This window comes from Oryctolagus cuniculus, chromosome 10 (assembly GCF_051225735.1).
Source record: "Oryctolagus cuniculus isolate XC-2025 breed Fujian yellow rabbit chromosome 10, ASM5122573v1, whole genome shotgun sequence".
In the NCBI taxonomy this organism is placed as follows: Eukaryota; Metazoa; Chordata; class Mammalia; order Lagomorpha; family Leporidae; genus Oryctolagus; species Oryctolagus cuniculus.
The window spans coordinates 32,569,933-32,589,503 of NC_142876.1; the positions used below are offsets into that span (position 1 = coordinate 32,569,933).

The window sequence follows — 19,571 nt, forward strand, 5'->3', positions numbered from 1 at the left end:
GGATGCGAGCCCAGCCTGTGTGTGTCTCTCTCTCTGGTTTGTGGGAAGTCGTTTTATCTGTGGGGATTGAAATCTCAGGAAGGTCTGGCCTCTAGCACCTGGGGTAGATCTCTGGACTGTCCCCCCCACCCCCCAAAAAATTTTTTTTGCTTAGCTGTCTAAAACCCGGAAAGAGACCAGATCTCCCCAGTTCTCTTGAGGGTCTCATTTTAGCACTGCCAAAAATAAACAGCCCACTCTCGCATCCTGAAACAAGAGTTTTGCCTTTGCTCTGATCACCAGAGATGCAGGTTTAAAAGTTGAATACTCAATTGTTTCTACCACCCACTTGGCAAATTTATAAATCACTTGCTGGACACAAATGGAGGAAGCAAGGCTATACTAGCATGTGATCCCAAGAATGGTCTCTTTCACAGTGACAGGAAAGAGTGCAAGGAAATAAATGGGCGACCACCTGTCTTTTGCCTGTGGGAAGTATCTGTGCTTGGCAAGCAAAGGCAGAAACACACAGGCTAATTTCTGAATCCATAAAGGGAGGTCTCTAGTGGTTAACTATTGAGGTTGAATAAACAATTATCTGGGTGAGTAGTGCAGACCATGACCCAGATCTTTTACTACAGGAAGTGATGTCCTTCTGGAGTTCCAGGCACGGCACTAGTTCCCACTTCTGGGATCCTGCCCACCTGACTCTCTACCCAAGTCCCCTCCCATCAGATTGCAGGCGTAACTCCACACTCCTCTGTGATTCGCCATCCTTTAACTTCTTGTTCTTCTTGATGACATTATTTATCCATCATCGCCACCCAAAACTTTTCATTTCCACCAAGTGTGTAAAAGGTGTGAAGGTGCATGATTGTATTTCAGAGATGAACCAATTTTCTCAGTGCAAGATTTCCCAAATGACTGGGAAGAACATCATTTTCTAGAGATAACGATGAACTAGTCCCAGGAAAATAAGTCTTGTACTTAGATAAGATTGTGAAATTCTGTCTGCTCCCCACTGGATCTCATAATGCACAATGGTCAGTTAAAGGCTCTGAACAGCCCTTCAGTGTGGAGATATATATAAGGTAGCATTCCTACTCATTTAAAGATGGAAACATTTTTTTAATCACAAAATACCTACTAAAATTTTGCTGAGCTCAACTTGGGAACTGTCACTCCAACAATTAATTTCTGTTATTTCACTTGGGCTCATTTTCTAATTACCTATGATTCAGGAAGGAGGTAAATATGAAGACAAGTTGAGTTCTCTGCTTAAAACAGTTGACTGCGAAGATGAGCTTGGAGTGAATATTAATGAGTATCTTTTTGGGCTTCTCACAATAACAGGCATTTCTATATACTGCAATGTGCTTATCACATTTATTAATGTATTAATTCAACATTTACAGATTGTGCCATCATTCTGCATGCAATGAAGATGGAAATATCTAAATTATGGACCCTGCCTCTGCATTATGTAAAATTTGGTTGCAAGGGCAAATAAGTTCAGTAGAAGGCATTTTTTATTGTGGTCTCCAAGAATGCTGTAAATTCAAAGTCGAGACACTGGATGCTATGCGTATCTGAAAAATCTGTGACTGGTTGCTTCTGAATCTGTAGGCAGGATTGGGCATTGAGCGGGGCTTGTCTCTAAGCACTAGTGGAAAACCACTGCCACATCTTGCCATCTTGGTGGCTGGGGTGAGCTTGGCAAAGGCAGTGTTGACATAAGGGCTTGCTGGCAAAGAGTGTGAGGAGTAGATATGGGTAGAAGTAGAAGGGGACAGGTTGTGGAGAACTTGGGATATTTGAATAAGGAGCTATATTTTATTGAGCACTGGTGAAGACTCTGGGAACAACTGAGTAATTCATGAAATCACAGGGTAGAATAAATCGAGGCCCCAGGGAAACTCAATGTTGATCACTCTTTAACCCCAATGAGCAAGGTAGGTAGGAAAGTGCAGTAGCTGATAGTAATGGGCTTTGGATTCCTTACTGTCCATAGGTTCCTGGGGTAAGTTTTATTTTTAGCAAAAGTTTTACTTTATTCCCTGTTAACTTCCCTGAGACATAAGCATTTATTTTAGAGTTCTTCATGAGTTGCAACAGATAATGTATAGACAACCCTTGATGCAGATTAATATTTATCAAGGGGTGATAGATTAATTAATACTTCATCATTTGCTGTTATCCTTGATGGACTAATATTAGAATACACTGGCAAGCTTTTGAGAATACCATTGCCTCCAGGTTCCAGCTCATCTTAGACCTCCTCCCACTTGGAAAATGCAGTGTGGTAGAGCTCTGATGCTTAGTGTCTATGGGAGGCTGGCTCAACAGAGAATTCTTGCCTGTATTCAACAAAGCATTCCCCAGGGACCTTCTTCTTGCCCATCTTCATTGTGGGAATCCAAAGTGTTTGAAAAGTACCCACCTGTGTCTGAGGTTGCTGCAGATGCAGCCAGGAGAGATAACACTGGGGTTGGTGGAATTGCAACACTGTCCAATGCAGCTGGCTTCTTCCTGGTCATCATGGTGGACACTGAGCCCTCGCTCTTACTGTGTGCTGCTGTCTGGTCCACTTTTAAATGAGGACTTGGCATCCCTAAAAAGCAATAATACCAAAGCTTGCAGTTACTTAAAAGGAACACAAAGACAAATAACACAAATTCTGAAAGTGATCTGAAGAAATAGTCAAACGATTTGACCTTCAAAAGGATGAAATTTTGGAATATTAACAGAAAGGGGGAAAAAAGAGCTACAACTAGTTTTGGTGGTGGGTCATATTAATAGTGATGACATTCCAGGTTTGTGCTGGACTGGGCACAGACTTATGGAAGCAATGCAATCCATTAGGCACACTTCTACGTTCTGAGGCTCAACAAGCCCACATTTATGGAGGTTGCACCCTATGCAGCATGATGAGGAATGCAGGGGATGAAGAGGCACCTCCCAACCCAGTGAGGCTTTGTATCTTGTCCAGCTGGGGTGATGAGACTAAATAAAAAGGAAAATCTGGGCAGAAAGTGTGAGTGGGCTTGTGTTATCCTAGCCATTTGAGGAGTTCAGAGATAGAGACATGAGTGTGGGAGAAGTGAGGAAAGGCTTTGTCCTGCAGCAGTTTTGAGGGAAAGACATTCTCAGTGCTGAACAGAGCAAATGCTAAGTCATGGGTGGGGAATGAACATGATCTGGATAAGAGGCCAGCCTGCTGGAAGCAGATGTAGGATGTGGGCACTGCAGTGTAATATTAGTCACTAGGCTATGAGTGAGTTGAATTGGTGGCCTTTAGGGACCTAGTCATAATGTGCACCATAATTCATATTATTATGATGCTACAAAGCTTAGCTATTCTGGAAAATTATTCCCTCAGTTTGAATCCATGCTATGTTACTTTCCAGAGGCATGATCAAGAGAAAGTTCTTTAACTTCCCAAGCTTCAAAACTTGACTTTTTACAATTCTCTATTTTACAAATAGGATAGTGATAGAACTACCTTGCAGGAGTTGTGTGAGCATCCAATGAGCTGATCCATATAAAGTTCTGAGAACATCATCTAGCACTATGGTATATTCTACTTAAATGTATACTGTCGTTATTTTTCCTATCATTACTATTGTCATCATTATTGTACCCCACTGCTTCATCAGAACCAACTGTAACCAGTAATCAAAGTTTAATTTCTCTTTATTGACATGATCAAGGATTTATAGGCACCTTCTATAACCCCGGCTGCAAAAAAATGCCTCTGTAGCTTATCCAGGCATAAATGAAGAGAGTGAGGGTGTCTGCATCCATATCAATGGTCATCTATTCAGAATTTCTTTTTTGGCAGCCTATATGCCACTGACAGCAACAACAGCAAATTGGGCCTTATCACAGTGGATTTTCCATCCTAACCAACCAGTACCCATTTCTCCACTTTCCCCCAGCCCCCAGCCCAGCATTGCATTAACTTATAGCCACAGTGAGATCAGCCTCACTTGGGACTTGTGACAACCCTGGGAAGCATGCAGTGCGGGTAGTATTATTTTCTCGCTTTTACAGAAAAAGAGAATATCTCTAAGAGCATAAGGGAGAACCGAATAAACTCATATGCTTTGCAATGTCCGAGGTGGAAGTTTCCAAGCAATCAGATGGAAAATCCAGGGATCATCTTGGTCTACCTGGCTGTATTCCACACCTCACCATTACCTTAATCTGTCATGAGCATGATTCAAGATGAAGATACAGAAGCCCTAGTGCCATACCTGGTAAAGGTACCTCTAATCACCTAAGGAGAAAGTCATGCTGACATTTTCACATTTTCATTTACCATCTACTGACTTCCTCCTACTCTTCATCCCAGTCTCTGAGAATACTGCTTGAGACCCATGATTAACAACATCATTTATGCCTTTTTTTTTTTTTAGATTTTGAGTTCATAGCATTTTGAAGGTGGGTATAGACAAAAAGCAAGTTCTATGAAAGATTGCAAGGCAGAATCATTGAGAAATCAGGATGTAGAGTTAATGTGTATAGTACACCCCATTTGTAAAATAGGCAGGTATGCCAGTAGTGGGCTATGTCCAGCCATAGAACATGCTTAAATACTTACAGACTCATCTATAAGGACATATATTCAAACAGTTAACATTAGTCATGGTGAGGAAGGAGAGCTCAGGGAAGAGTGGTGAGGAAGAGAAAATCCTTTTTTTACTACTTATTATTCTTTACTGTTAATATTTTCAAAACTGAACATTTATCGATCTTTTTTCATTGAGAAAATAAATTTTGAAAATATCTAGAAACCTATTAGAATAGAAAGGTGTGCTTTAACAACTGGCTGTTAACAAATCTGACAATGGAGAGATAAAAATTTCCTACTAAAATTTATATTTATTTATTTTTATTTTTGAAAGGCAGAGAGAGAGAGAGAGAGAGAGCGAGCTTGCGTTCATTGGATCACTCCCTAAATGCTGGCAACAGCTGGGATTGAGCTAAACTGAAATCAGGAGTCCAAACTCAATCTGGCTCTCCAAGGTGGACAGCCAAGTATTTAAATCATCACCTGCTGCCTCCCAGAGTGCATATTATCAGGAAGCTGGAATTGTAAACATAACCAGGACTTGAACCTAGGCGGTCTGATATGGAATGCAGATGTACCAAGTGGTGGTGTCTTAACTGTTTGACCAAACGACGGCCCCTGAATTCCTCATTTTGCTACTTTGCACCACCACAGTAGAATTCCACAAACTAGATGCATGTGTACTTTCCATAGAACCCCCTCCGTCCACTGTAAGCCATCAGAATTCTATTGGATAAGAGCTTTTTGGAAAAAATTCACTGATATGTTATCTATGTACTGATGGACACTGTTGGGACAGATAGTTCTTTGTTCAAATTATGATATGCTCTGGGTATGAAGGCCATAAACAGGATTAGTAGTTGGATATTTAACTCTCACTTGGGAAGAAATTGATTTCAAGTGATTTTAATTGTACCCATTTTCATGCAAATGTTCACAATCCAAATTAGTCTCAGTCTGCATCATCTCATTAAAGTTGATCGGATCATACCTCTGTTGGGCATACTTTGCTACTCAAGTGTTTATGTTACAGAATACATTAAAAGTAATAAAATGGTACTTAAAACACTCTATAATTCAAATTGTCACTCTTTAGCTCTCTTGAAACCCCTAGATAATTTAGGATTTCCTAGATTATAGTACTGCTTGCTGGTTGACATCCAATGAATTTGAAAACAAATGGAAAAAAAGAAAAAGCTTTGACATATTATCAGTCACTTTGGGATTTTGAAAGGATAACGGAAACAATCCCAGGAACAACATAACATAGGCAAGAATGTTCAATGAATTTTAAACCAAGGCTACTCTGTAAGCACTTAATCCACAGTATCTGAGAGCAGAGGTCTCTTGAGATAGGGGTGATGACTGCTTGTTGGGAGACAGCATGGGCAGGTTGGCCTCTGGAAGTCTTAATTTGCCTCCACTCCAAGCGACAGCTGATGCTCCATGGTATATGATGGCAAAAGGTAGAACAATTGGAAACCCTCTTTCTAGCATGATTTTGGCTTCACACTCCTTGTAGAAAGGGGTTTCAGAGGCTGGAGGTTGATGGATTTCAAGGAAATTCAGAAAACGCTGGTGTCGACTGGCCCATTGAGATGTAGCACCACTGCTTATACTGGAGCATGAATAAAGGCAAGGGTTGCTATGATCTGGGTAGGTGTCACTGCCCCAAACTCAGAAAGGAGGCGATGGGGCGCACCCTTGCTACAGGTTTATGCAATATCCTTAAACCCCAACACAAGCCATATTGCACTGAGGTTTGCATATTTGGCACGCAGCACGTTTTTAAAGGAGGAAATAACAATGCTAATAGCTTTGTGGATTCAACATCTGTTCATAATTAAAAGACAGAGCCAAGAGGAAATTAAAAAAAATGTTAAACCTATATGAAAACATTCTGTTGTAACCTGTTGACCTCTATTGATAAGTTAAAAAAAGTCTTTGAAACTGTGCTGTAGCCTATCAAGGGACAGTCACTCATTTTCAATGGTAATTTCTCATACACCACTTATCCCCTCAAACCTCTACCTGCACACCATGTTTGCATTAGGGACTTGATTTATGGATTCCTACGCCTTCTATGTAGACGCTGACTTCCTGTTGCCTTGGTTACTTGGAGCTCAGTTCAAGGTTAAACTACTCCCAAATCAAAATCAGTGGCAGACGCTGCATCTAGTGGCCAGGTTATTGACTGCCCTGGGATGCAAAAAGGTCAGAGACCAAGGCACTGTTTACTGCCTGAAGGGTGAGTCAATAGCTCCAATATTTTGATTCTGTTTCCTCCGAAGTAGTAGCTGCTGCTCAATTACTTCTTCCCCAGGTTGCTCAAGGTCACAGGAGTCACTGAAGAAAAGCAGAGTCTATGATGGCTGACTTTCCCAGGGTCCCTTTAATGATCTCTATGACCTTGGATAATAAAAACCAGCCTCACCTTAGCGTGATTTGTATGTTGCTCTATGGTTGATAAAGCTAGTTTATCTATTTTAACTCACTTTCTGCACAGGGAAAGAGACAAAACTCTTTTGAGGGATGACTATTTTTTACTCTCCCTTTTTAATGAGGAAAGAGATTCAGAGAGGTCATATGATTTACCTAAATTCAGACAGCTGGGAAGACGGGGGTAAAATGAAGATACTTTATCTCCCATTGGGTTCTCATTCTGTATAGTTTCTTTATAATAAAGGAGATGATGGGATCATCACTGAGGGTTATATGTAATTTGTTTTGCATCATCTACCACAGAGAGCAGTATATCCGGCTGATAGTATGTGATTAATATAGGATTGCCCAATCGTTTAATTAAATCCCTAATTCTTAGATTTGCAAATGCAGGTGTTTCCTGGTAACAAAGCCTTGGCTGGCATGGTGTGAGAAGCTGACACCACTGGGATGGCCGGTCCCTTCAGTCACCTCCCCAGCTGCAGAATGCCGAGTTTGGCATGGATTTGTAGTTATGCTATGTTGCGCAGTTACTGGTCTTTAATTTGCAAAGAGCTTTAACAGGCATTGTGTGCTTTTTGCTCCGTGCAGCATCCCTGTGGATGACAAGAGGCAGATGTTTAAACTCTCCACTCCCAAACAAGGAAAAAGAGGCACAGAGGACCCGATGATTTGTCCAAATACAAAAATCTTTTTTTTTTTTTGACAGCCAGAGTTAGACAATGAGAGACACAGAGAGAAAGGTCTTCCTTCTTTTGGTTCAGCCCCTAAATGGCTGCTATGGCCTGTGTGCTGTGCTGATCCGAAGCCAGGAGCCAGGTGCTTCCTCCTGGTCTCCCATGTGGTGCAGGGCCCAAGGACTTGAGCCATCCTCCACTGCACTCCCAGGCCACAGCAGAGAGCTGGACTGGAAGAGGAGCGACCGGGACAGAACCGGCGCCCCAACCAGGACTAGAAGTTGGGGTGCCAGCGCTGCAGGCAGAGGATTAGCCTAGTGAGCTGTGGCGCCGGCCCAATCTGGGGTTCTTAAATTCCTCATAACATGTTGACTTTTGGGTAAACCAGTAAGTGCACATTTTCACAAGAGGAAGCTATTCCTGAAAACTTGATAATAATGTCTACTCTAACATACTGGTTATCTATTCAAATTCTTCCATTGTTCTTTTTTGCTGTTTGCAAATGAACTCCACTCATGTCAGTAGAAGGATTCTGTTACTGAGAAAAGCAAAATCAAGCAAGAGAGACTCTTAGGATTTGGGAGATGATAATTTTTGTTTCAGAGTCAACAAAATTTTTATTTTGTTGTATCATTTTACTCCTTAATCCAACAAATATTTATTGAATATCTACTATACTAGGGATATGGCATTAGTCTAACAATATAAGTCCCTGTTTTTTTAAGAATTGCATTATTTTTTAGAGTTGTATTCTAATAGCCTCTGCATAGCACTACAGTATTTGTGACTTTGTATAAAGGCAGCAAGAGGTCCCCAAATACTTTCATAATCATCACTGCAATTCACATGGCATCCTTAGGTGAAAGAGAAAAAGGCATGCTCTCCAGGTGGATGCAGAACAGTGGACACAGAGCTTAGCAAAGAGCAGAGACTGCTGTGCAAACTAGAAAATGGCATCCTTTCTTGTGTGCACATGCATCCCCTGGATTCCCATCTTGGAGAGAAGAGCATGAGTTGGATTCTAGCACTATTTCCCTTTCAAGCTAGGTGCTGGAAATGTCAGACCACCTGCTCAATCTGAGGTGGTGGTCATGTCAACATTTACTTTGTGTCAGATGAGTTTTACTTTATTCTGGGACTTTAAGAGATAAAACCTAGGCAAGATCACTCTTAAGGGGCAGAACTATGGCACAGGGGGTTAAGGCCCCAGTCTGCAGCACCAGCATCCCATATGAGCACCAGTTCAAGTCCTGGCTGTTCCACTTCCGATCCAGCTCTCTGCTAGGGCTTGTGAAAGCAGCAGAAGATGGCCGAAGTCCTTGGGCCCTTGACCCGCAAGGGAGCAACTCACATGGGAGGCCTGGCGGAAGGTCCTGGCTTTTGTGGTCATTTGAGGAGTGAACCAGCAGATGGAAGATCTTTCACTCTTTCTCTCTCTCTCTCTCTCTCTCTCTCTCTCTCTCTCTGCCTCTACCTCTTTCTGTAACTCTATCTTTCAAATAAATAAAATAAATCTTAAAAAAAAAAAGAGGTCACTCTTAAGTAAAGTACTTTTAACTGTAGCTAGAATCAATCATTTTGAATTAAGGAATGATCTGAGAGCTGCCTAGCAAAACTGGGAAGTTAATTTCTCTATCTTCACAGAGATGGTACAGAGTGGAGAGTGGATAAGACAAAAACACCTACAAAGCGATAAACCAAAAAGCCAAATGAGTTCTCCATGAATTAAGAGGAAAATGAGATCTCAGTGGGCTTGGAGGTGGTATTCTGATGATTCATTTATTAGTTCAACATTTATTAAGATTGTTTAAGTGCCAGGCATTATTAGGACCTATGAATCTGAATGGAGCTAAACATCCAAAAAGGAAAACAAACACAGGTAGAAACATCACAGTCTGCAATAGGGGAGGGAGGGATTGCTAGGGCTGGGAAATGACAAGAACAAAGGCAGAAATAAGAGTGTTTTGATGATTCATTAAAAATACCAGAAGATATGCTTGGGAAGGCAACTTAGCAAAAGTAAGTCCATATCTCTTTGTCAGGTATAGTTAGTATCTGTCTCCAATAGCTTGTCTTACCATCTGGCTATACTACAGGACTTATCTCTTTTCTATAATTGTATGTTTATTTTTCTGACAATTCTTGTAGGCAGCAGCAAAGTTCTAGATGTCAGGAAATACGTCTCACTTTCCTTTGGTTCCTCAGTACTGGGCTTTATAGATCCTAGGTACCCAGAGATGTTGGATGGACAGAAGGACAAGTGGAACTCTTCTAGGAAGCTGCCCTTGCTACTTTAGCCTACGCATGCTTCTCTATTCTAAAAGTCTCTCTTCAGTGCAGCATAGAATTGAGTGAAGAATATGTGATAGCACTTCAAAATGGAAAATGGAAGCAAAGAGAGCTTAGTTTGTTGAAAAAATTTTGAAATTTATGCATAGTTTTCCCATTAGTAATACATAATTTCCATGAACTTTTTGAAAACCCCTCATATTCTTTGGAATATGACTATCTGCTTTACTCATTCTGTAATTTGGGGCAAATTATATGAACTCTCTGCATCTGAATTTCTTCATCTGTTAAAATAGGTTGTTGTGAAGACTGGAGGAATTTACATATTGTGGTAACAGAAAATAGTGTTCTCTCTCCCAAGATGTCCCCATCCTAATTCCTAGAACCTGTTATATAATATAGCAAAGGAGAATTAAGATTGCAGATAGAATTGATATTGCTAAGTAGGTAACCTTAAGAAGGGGAGAGTATCTTTTATTGTCTAGAAGGCCACAATGTAATCATAATGGCCCCATAAAGAGTAGAAGACAGAAGAGAAGAGTCAGAGAAAAGAGATAAGATGTTGTTGCTGCTTGGAAGATAGAGGAAGGGGCCGTGAGTGAGTCAAGGAATGCAGATGGACTCTGGAAAACAAGGAAATGAGTCTCCCTTATTAGTTCCCAATCAGGAATGTAGCTTTGTGGACACCTTGGTTTTAGCTCGGTGAGACCCATTTTGGGTTTCCAATTTCCAGAAGTGTAAGTAATACATCTGTGTTGCTTACTCCACTAAGTTTGTATATAATTTCTTATAGTAACAAGAGAAGATGTAAAACACCTAAAAGTTACAATTTTCAAGAGTTGAAGCTCACAGAAAGCAGATTTTGAAAGAGTCGTATAAGAAGCACATATAACAAGAAGAAAGATGGAAAATATGATCAAATTTAAGAATTTATACTTTCTAAATCTCTATTTTCCCCTCATTTCCCTGTGCCTTCCTCAAGCTTATTAAATCTTTATGGGCAAATACATTAAGGAGTCATATAGCAGTACCTTTGTAATTTTTAGGACTGCACTGTCTTACTACAAATTGTCTCATTTTAAACTTATTTCATACATTCAAGTTTTGTGTGTCCTCTATAAAATCTAAATTTCTTCAGAAACAGACTTCATATCCTTTTAGCAGAAGAATGACACAAAGAAACTAGTCATGAATACCTATAGGTAATAAATTGTATTAGAGAGATTAATTTTTAAATATGAAAGTTAAGATTATAATTATGAGCACTAGGCTCTTGCAAATTCTTTTCCTCACTTCCTGGATGAAAATGAGCAAGACTTGATATTTCTTCCAGCTTTGCTTTCCTCCTGGTCATAACCCATTCTAGGTCTACTTTTCTATGGTTTCTAGATTTAGGGTAATCACTAAACACTCTGAATAGTTCTCGCTTCTCTTGAATCAGAAGTGCAGTAATGGACTAAGAAGTTAACATTTTTTGTTCACTGGAACCTGATGAAAGATTGCATTAAAGAATATTTTGTCCTATGTGGTACTTTTTAATGATGCAAGAGTCACTCTCTCTTGATCCTGTAGTTAAATGGTCATGCCTGCTAGAAGTGTTTACTATAGAAGTGCCAAATGATATATTTTAGAATGGAGATATATCAAATATCAAAATTGCAGGAAGGAGACTTTCAAAGTCAGAGGTTTTCAATCTTTCTGCATCTCAGGCATCAAATACATTTCTTGGGATGATGTGAGGGGAAGTACATAGAAACACAAAGAACAAATTTTGTACCCAGCTTAAAGTTCATAGCTACTTTTTGACTCAATTGAGAATACTTGCCTGATTAAGTTGATGCCTACACACAACACACACACACACACACCACATTCACAAACATACACACATTGCAGAATGACAATGGCACACACCAAATGACAGAATGACAATGACACACACCAAACAGAATGTCATTATAATCATACCCATAATATGCTGACGATGGAATGGTATATGTTCTGTGGAAAATATAACAGATTTACAAAAGGTTATTATCAAGGGAGAAACCAATGCATACATGCAGGTAAAACTAATTTAGTACAGCCTTGGTGATCAGTCAAAGCATTTTATAAGCTATTGCTGAACACATATGAGCTTCAGCAAAGTAAATCGAGGTAATTTGGAGTTCGAAGGAAACTAGTCCAGCCCCTCTTGGGCATCTGAGCCCCAGAATGCAGACCTGACTTGCTTTGCTTAGTGCCACATGCAGAGAAGTGCAGAAACATGACTCTGATCCTAGTCATGTACTAAGATGGGCTCTACATAATATACTGGCTTCATGCTACAGGTATTCCTTCTGGGACTTCCCAGATCAAGTATTCTTGCTCTCTTTGTGCATGTTTGTTATTCTATACTCTCAGAATGCCTTAGAAAGGAGCCAAACAACAAAATGGCTGATGAGATATAAGCTATAGTACCACTATGTCTGGAAGATTCTTCCCTAGATTCTCCATAATGTGGAGGGCCTAGTAATCAATGCCAGTTACCATAAGCATTTTTTGTAGTGTCTTCTTTTTTACCTCTAGAGTACACAGTACAGAGCACATCTGCATGGTAATACTGATATCTGGATGCTAACTGGGTCACCTTATTTGCATTTTGATTACTGCTTATTTAGAAGCCACACTGAGAAAAGAGCTTGATATCAGGAGCTTAGTGCATGTGTGTACATAAATATATGTATAAATAGATAAAAACACATTTAATGGTTTGTGAAAGATCAGTCCAATATGTACTCATCTCTCACGTATGTCTCTCATGGACATATCTGTAGAAGTCTGGCCATGTAGAGATGTTGGAATTCTAAATATGGTCATGGAATCTATTACTCTTGGTGCAATACTGCCCACTGTATCTGGCTAGGTAAATCAATTTAGAGTATATCTTTTTAAATATGAGAAAGCCGCATTGTTTTAAGAGCTATATTGGTGTCCTTTCTTCAAATCACCTACTTTATTTCACTATTTGAATTCACCCTATAGAATTCAAACATACTGTGACTGTTTGAGGGCATGCGCGCATAGACACAGAACCAGTGCTAGAAAAGCTTTCCTCTTTGCAATAGAGGAGAAAAAAATCACAGCAACTGAGACCCATCATTAGATAGATCTCCTAATCTTTATCTCTAGTAGTTCAGTCAGACGAGCTAATACCATGATGATGGCTTTGAAATCTCTTAGGAATTGGATGAGGAGAAGCGATAGTGATGAACTCCCAGCTAATAAACACAGAGTGCTTATTTCGGCAGAATGATCAATTTCTAGATGTCCTGAGGCTTGTCTGATACAGTTGATTTACTCATCCTCGCGTACCTCGCTAATAAAGCCAAAGTCCACCATCAGATTACAGGGGTGCCTGGGATTTCTTAAAGGGGCAGAAGAAAGCCAGGGTAGTATTCTTCACCTCCCTCTGAGCAAAACTCCCGCCCACAGTCCTTGGGACCCCAGCTGCCTTCCTCTGCTGACACTCTGCTCTCAATAGACTTTGGGCTAGTACAGTAATACAGGCAATTAATTTGTTATCTTGTTAGTGGAAATTTAATGTGATGATCTAAAAGAACTCTTACATATTGTGATAAACTTTAGTGCCTCCGGGTGGCTCCCCTCACATTGGGCTCATTTCACATCTCATCCATTATGTAAATGAGATTTAGAAATAGTTGAGTTTCACTAATGTAGCACAACTCTGATGGATTGGAGAGTCAGTCCTACTGAAACTAATGAGGTTAAATGCATCTCAACATTCCTTTCTACTTGGTTAATTCTGAAAGCCCCTGTTCAAGATATGGACGCAGCACATTATTTTCAACCATTCTCTTAAGGTAATTTCCCTATTGCCTGGCCCCAACACAAAGTCTGGTTTACATGGTGCCTGCATTGCTTCTAATCACTGCATGGTGGACACAGCTAATGGACAACATGGCATTACATTGTAGGAAGACTGATGACATGACTTAAGATCAAAGGCAAGTACTTTATAGTTAATGCACCTAAGGAGATCTCTCAGTAATCCCAAGAAGAGCTGGCTGTGGGGAACACAGTTTTCCAGAAGTAGACAGTGGAGAAGAATTCTTGGGGGGCTTGAGATGAGAGAAAAATACTTACCTAGTCACTGAGTAGGTTTGGAACAAGCAAAGACATGACTTTATTTGATTCCAAGCTTCATAGGGAGGGGTGGTGTTTGGCAGAGCAGTTGAGATGCTGCTTAGGATGCCTGCCTCCCATGGAAGAGTGCCTAGACTGGAGACCTTACTCTGCTTCTGATTCTAGCTTCATGATAATGTGCACCTTGGGTGGGAGCAGATGATGGTCTCAAGTGGTTGAATTCCTACCACCAACCTGGGAGACAGAGATTGACTTCCTAGTTCCTGGCTTTGGCCTGGCCAGTGCTTGCTATCACAAGCATTTAAGGGAGTTAACTAGCAATTGTAAGCTCTCTGCCTCTGTTTCTCTGTGTTTCTCTGACTCTGAAATAAGTAAGTAAGTGAATAAAGAAAGAAAGAAAACACAAAGATTCACAGGAGAGTCTACTCCAGTTACCCAGGGACTAGATGTGAGACAAGGATTAAAGAATGAAGACATCTGCTCTCTGGATTTCCTTTGGAAGGCCAACAAATAGGATTTCCAAAGACCAGAGGCTTCTAAAAGAAGAAACATGTTTCAGAAGAAGCAGCCTCAAACTGGTCAGAGACAAACAGCCAAGAAAGTACGCAGCAGATGCTAGTTCTGAATCAAAACAACCTACATCTTTTCTTGCCTTGAACAATGGGAGAGGGCTTGAATGGATGAAAATAAAGCAAAAATGGGAGACAGAGGCATTCCATGTAAGAATCATCAACCACATGTGTAAGCAGTAATTGGGGAATATGCCACTTAGAGGGAAAGGAATTTTAAGCTGATAGATAAGGCCATGACTCTGGAGCCTGATAGTCCTTGGCTTAAATCCCACCTCTGTCCCTTAACCAGATATTTGAACTTGTACAGGTGATTTTACCTCTAAAGCTTCAGTTTCACTCTTTTCTTTTTTTTTCTATTTTTAAAGATTGATTTATTTATTTGAGAGGCAGAGTTAGTGAAGAGAGAAAGAGAGAGAGAGAGAGAGAATTCCATCTGCTGGTTCACTCCCCAAATGGCCACAACGGCCAGAGCTGGGCGGATCCCATGCCAGGAGCCAGGAGCTTCTGCCAGGTCTCCCACGTGGATGTAGGGGCCCAAGGACTTGGGGCATCTTCCACTGCTTTCCCAGGCCATAGCAGAGAGCTGGATCAGAAGTGAAACATCCAGGACTCAAACCAGCACCCATATGGGATGCTGGCACTGCAGACAGTGGCTTAACCTGCTATGCCACAGTGCTGGCCCCAGTTTCATTATTTTAAAAAATGTTCACTAAACCACCTGTCTCAGAGGTTTATCATGAGGGTTAAATGAGATGATAATGCCTATAAAATGCTTAGCAGAATGACTGGCACAGAGAATAGGTTCAGAACAGGTCTGCTAGCCAAAAGTCCAGGGAACTTGAGATATTTAAAAGGTAATTAGGGTTGGAGCTGGTGCTGTTATGCAGCAGGTTAAGGCCCTAGCCTATAGCGTTGGCATCCCTTATGGGCACCGGTTTGAATCCCAGCTGCTCCACTTCTAAACCAGCTCCCTGCTAATGCACCTGGGAAAGCAGCAGAAGATGGCCCACGTGTTTGGGACCCTACATCTTCACAGGAAAGCCCTAAGAAGCTCTTGGCTCCTGGCTTTGGATCAGCTCAGCTCTGGCTGTTGCAGCCACGTGGGGAGTGAACCAGCAGATGGAGTGTGTCTCTCTCTGCCTCTGCCTCTGCTTTTCTGTAACTCTGACTTCCAAGTAAATAAATAAATCTTGAAAAAAAAAAAGTAATTAGGGTCAAGGCTACCAAATGTCTTACTGAAGGGCTCACAATTTGGAAAAGGGGTTGCTAACCAAGGAATTGATCCCTCAATAAAATCCCAACCTACTACCAGCTCTGGAAAGCTGGGACCCCAGTGAACAAAGTTGCTTCAACTCTGAAACATTCAACTTGAGGCAACATTCTCAATGAGTTGTTGATGGTTGATACTAAGGAAGTAGTTTTGTTCATGTGCCAATTTATTTAGCAAAAGTTTCAGCGCCTACTGTGAACACAGCAACTCCAGATCCTTTGGGGGACAGTTAAAATATAAGAAACAGTCCAGTCTTTGGGCAGCCAAGTATCTAGTTGAAGAAACAAGATGCAGGAACAAGAAATTTAAATAAAAATAACAATCTCCCCTGAGCTGAACAGACCACCCATATTACTTGCTATTTCACTTGGGAGCATGCTAGAGATTTATTGGGCAATTTTAACTAGCATATATTCTAGCACAATAGTTAAAAAATGGGATTTATTTGCTACATAACTCAGATGCAAACATAAATAATTGACCTGGTTGACTAGGAATCAGGATTTATGTTAATATAGATACCAGGATAATTGTAACAAGGTAACCAATAGGATAATTTTTATGGAAAAGCAGGATTTCAAAGTGCTTAATAAGGTGAGCTCTGAGCCCACATTTTCTGTATTCAAATCAAAGCCCTGCAAGCTACCATTTGTCTGAAACTGGGCAAGTCATTCAACATCTCTGTGCTTTAGTTTTCTCATCAATAATGGAGCTAATAATGATATCTATCCTCTGAGTTAAATGGGAGGATAAAAAGATACAAAGATAAACGTCCATCCTCAAAGTACTCAAGGAAAAGATGTGACTACTGATTTTTGTCTTCAGTATCTGAAGGGATTGGTTCTAGAACTACTCCTTTCAACTACCAAAAACCCTCAGATGTTCAAGTTCCTCGTATAAAATGGTGCAATATTTTCATATAACCTACTCACATTCCCACCTTATGCTTTACCTATGATACCAAAAGTAATGCAAACACTATGTAAAAATGTGCTATATTGTTTAGAAACAACAAGGAAAAAAGTCCATCCTTATTCAGTACAGATGCAAGTTTTTTTTATATATTTCTAAAAATTTCTAAGTATTTCAGAGCCATGGTTGGTTGAGTTCATGTATGAACTGATGGATAGAGAAGGCACACTGTATTCTGTGATAAGGACCATAGGGCCAGAGCTAAGAACATGACTACCTAGGAAGATAAGTGAATTCTCTATTGGGGTAAGAAAGAGATCACTAAGGAGGTGATGTTGCACTTGGATCTTATTCAATTTGGAAATATGGCTGGAAGGGGAATAAGAGATTCTGGGAAGAAAGAGCAGCAGGTGGAAAGGCATGAAGCAAAACTAGAGCAGGTTGTTTGGGGAAAGGCAAGCAAGCATCCTTGTAAAACTAGAGTGCTGACTTCTAGGTTGATGGTGAAGCCTGCCAGGGGTGGGCTGAAAGTACAGCTAGGGGTTTGATGTTACTTGTGGGAATGCTGAGTGATGATGGATTTGCACGTGGACACCTGGACATTCAGTCATGAAGAAGAGATGGCTTTTCTCTTTGTGCATATCTTGGATTACAAGAGACAAAAGCTGCTCCTAGTAGGTTTTCAGGTCTCCCAGAAAGTCAAAGGTAGAAACTGACTCTTTGATGTGGAATGGTTAGCCAGGGTGCCCTCACCTGCATGATTTCTGCATGCCTTCCATTTCTCTGCCTTCTCTTTTCCTCAATTTTTATTGGATGAATTTCTAAGTACAGTGGGGGAAACACAGATGAGTGAGTTATAGCTCTTACCTGGAGGACACCAACCCCCCTGCTCAAATCTAATTTTTGTAAATCAAGTCTTATTTTCTCATTAGGGCAGTTCATGATTTAAAGGAAGCTGGAGCTGAGGGTTTTTAGGAACTTAACGTTTCCATGAAGATAAGTCCATCTCTAATGGATGTGTCCTGCAAACATGAATTTTGTTGCTTATTTGACTGCGGTTTTCAATTTTTTTTTCCTGACTTTGTGGGCTGGCTGTTTGACACAGTTTTTGAAGGCCTTTATTCCCAGTACAAAATCTCCCACTGATGCTCAATCACAGGTCATTGGGGAAGCTTTACCACAGTAAAGAAAATAAGATGTTGGGGGAGATATGAAGAAACAACTGAATAACAAGACTGGGAGTCTTTTTCACTGGTGTAAGAGGACAGACCTGCAATAGAGATCATGCAGGCAGTGTGACCAGGTGAGCAGAGATGGGGAGACAAAGGCATCATATCAGGCTGCTGGGGGATTAGTGTCCATTCTTAACAATGCAGATGAATTGCAGCTTTAAAGCTGGGCATCCTAATAACTGATTTCAAAGCAGTCAAGATAGTTATAAGTTGGTATACAGACTCCAAACTAACTAGCTTTATTAAATTCAAATTTCATAGCTTGTTTACGGAAATCAGTACAGCCTCTTACATACACCACTGCAGTGATATGTGCCGGGAATATTGATGTATTTATTCATTTATCCACTTATCCATCCAACAAACATCTATAATGTAGAAGGGACATGGGCCAACCTCGGTAAAGATGGCGCTGCTGAACAACATAAAGATGGGAAAGAATTAGTGTATGCATAACAGTTGAGAAAAGATAGTGATGATTATCACTAAAACCAAGCCACACAAATTGAATTACTGAAGAAACAGTAATGCTGAAACCACGACGATTTCAACCTAGAAGTTCACATTTATAATGAATCTGCAATATACACCACACCAGTTTGCACTAATATTGTATGGGTACTTTGCACACTGTTCTAGTGATTTCTTTAGAGACCGAGACAGGCAGGGCATCGTCACACAGGATTGACTTCCTGTGATCACTGCATGGTTTATGTCTACGAAGGAAGGTGGCGAGATGGAGAGACAGAGACTCAGGAGATGGGGTTTCCAGATTCATTTATTTTTAGCTCTATGACTGTGAACACACCGCCTCTTCTTTCTTCCCCTTGGGTTTCCTTATTGTCTTTAATCCTTCTGACTCTGCACTATGGGTATAGAAGAGTTTCTTCTGGTCTTAAATGGTGGGAACATCCCTTGGCCATCCTGAGAGACAACGTGAGAGCTAAATGTGGAAGTATTTCTGTTGTTGAGAAGACAACAAGGATCAATAAGCATTGCTTATTGGGCACAGAAGGGCCGAGAAAACCCAAGCAGGTCAACTGCGTTTCTACCAGATAGGTGTGAATGCCTCATAGTAATAGTGACATCCCTGGAACCACCTTAAACAAAAAGCCACTTCTGCACAAAGTTGTTTTGGCTTTTTTAGGAACAACTAACTGTTCATGGCTAAAGACTTTTATTTATTTTATTTTTATTTTTTATTTTATTTTATTTTTTTGACAGGCAGAGTGGATAGTGAGAGAGAGAGACAGACAGAAAGGTCTTCCTTTTGCCGTTGGTTCACCCTCCAATGGCCGCCACGGCTGGGGCATTGCGGCCGGTGCAGCGCGCTGATCCAAAGGCAGGAGCCAGGTGCTTCTCCTGGTCTCCCATGGGGTGCAGGGCCCAAGCACTTGGGCCATCCTCCACTGCCTTCCTGGGCCACAGCAGAGAGCTGGCCTGGAAGAGGGGCAACCGGGACAGAATCCAGCGCCCCTA

The 19,571-nt window shown here is 40.8% G+C and overlaps 1 protein-coding gene across 2 annotated transcripts in view; it reads right to left on the reverse strand.

Annotated features, from left to right (window-relative positions):
• Window positions 1-19,571, reverse strand: part of SETBP1 (SET binding protein 1) — a 386,548-nt gene that overhangs the window by 28,982 nt on the left and 337,995 nt on the right. For both annotated transcript variants that reach the window (XM_008261251.5, XM_017344139.4), the window contains exon 5: window positions 2,420-2,590. In XM_008261251.5, the coding sequence (XP_008259473.1) occupies window positions 2,420-2,590 (171 nt within the window). The remainder of the gene's footprint in view (window positions 1-2,419; window positions 2,591-19,571) is intronic.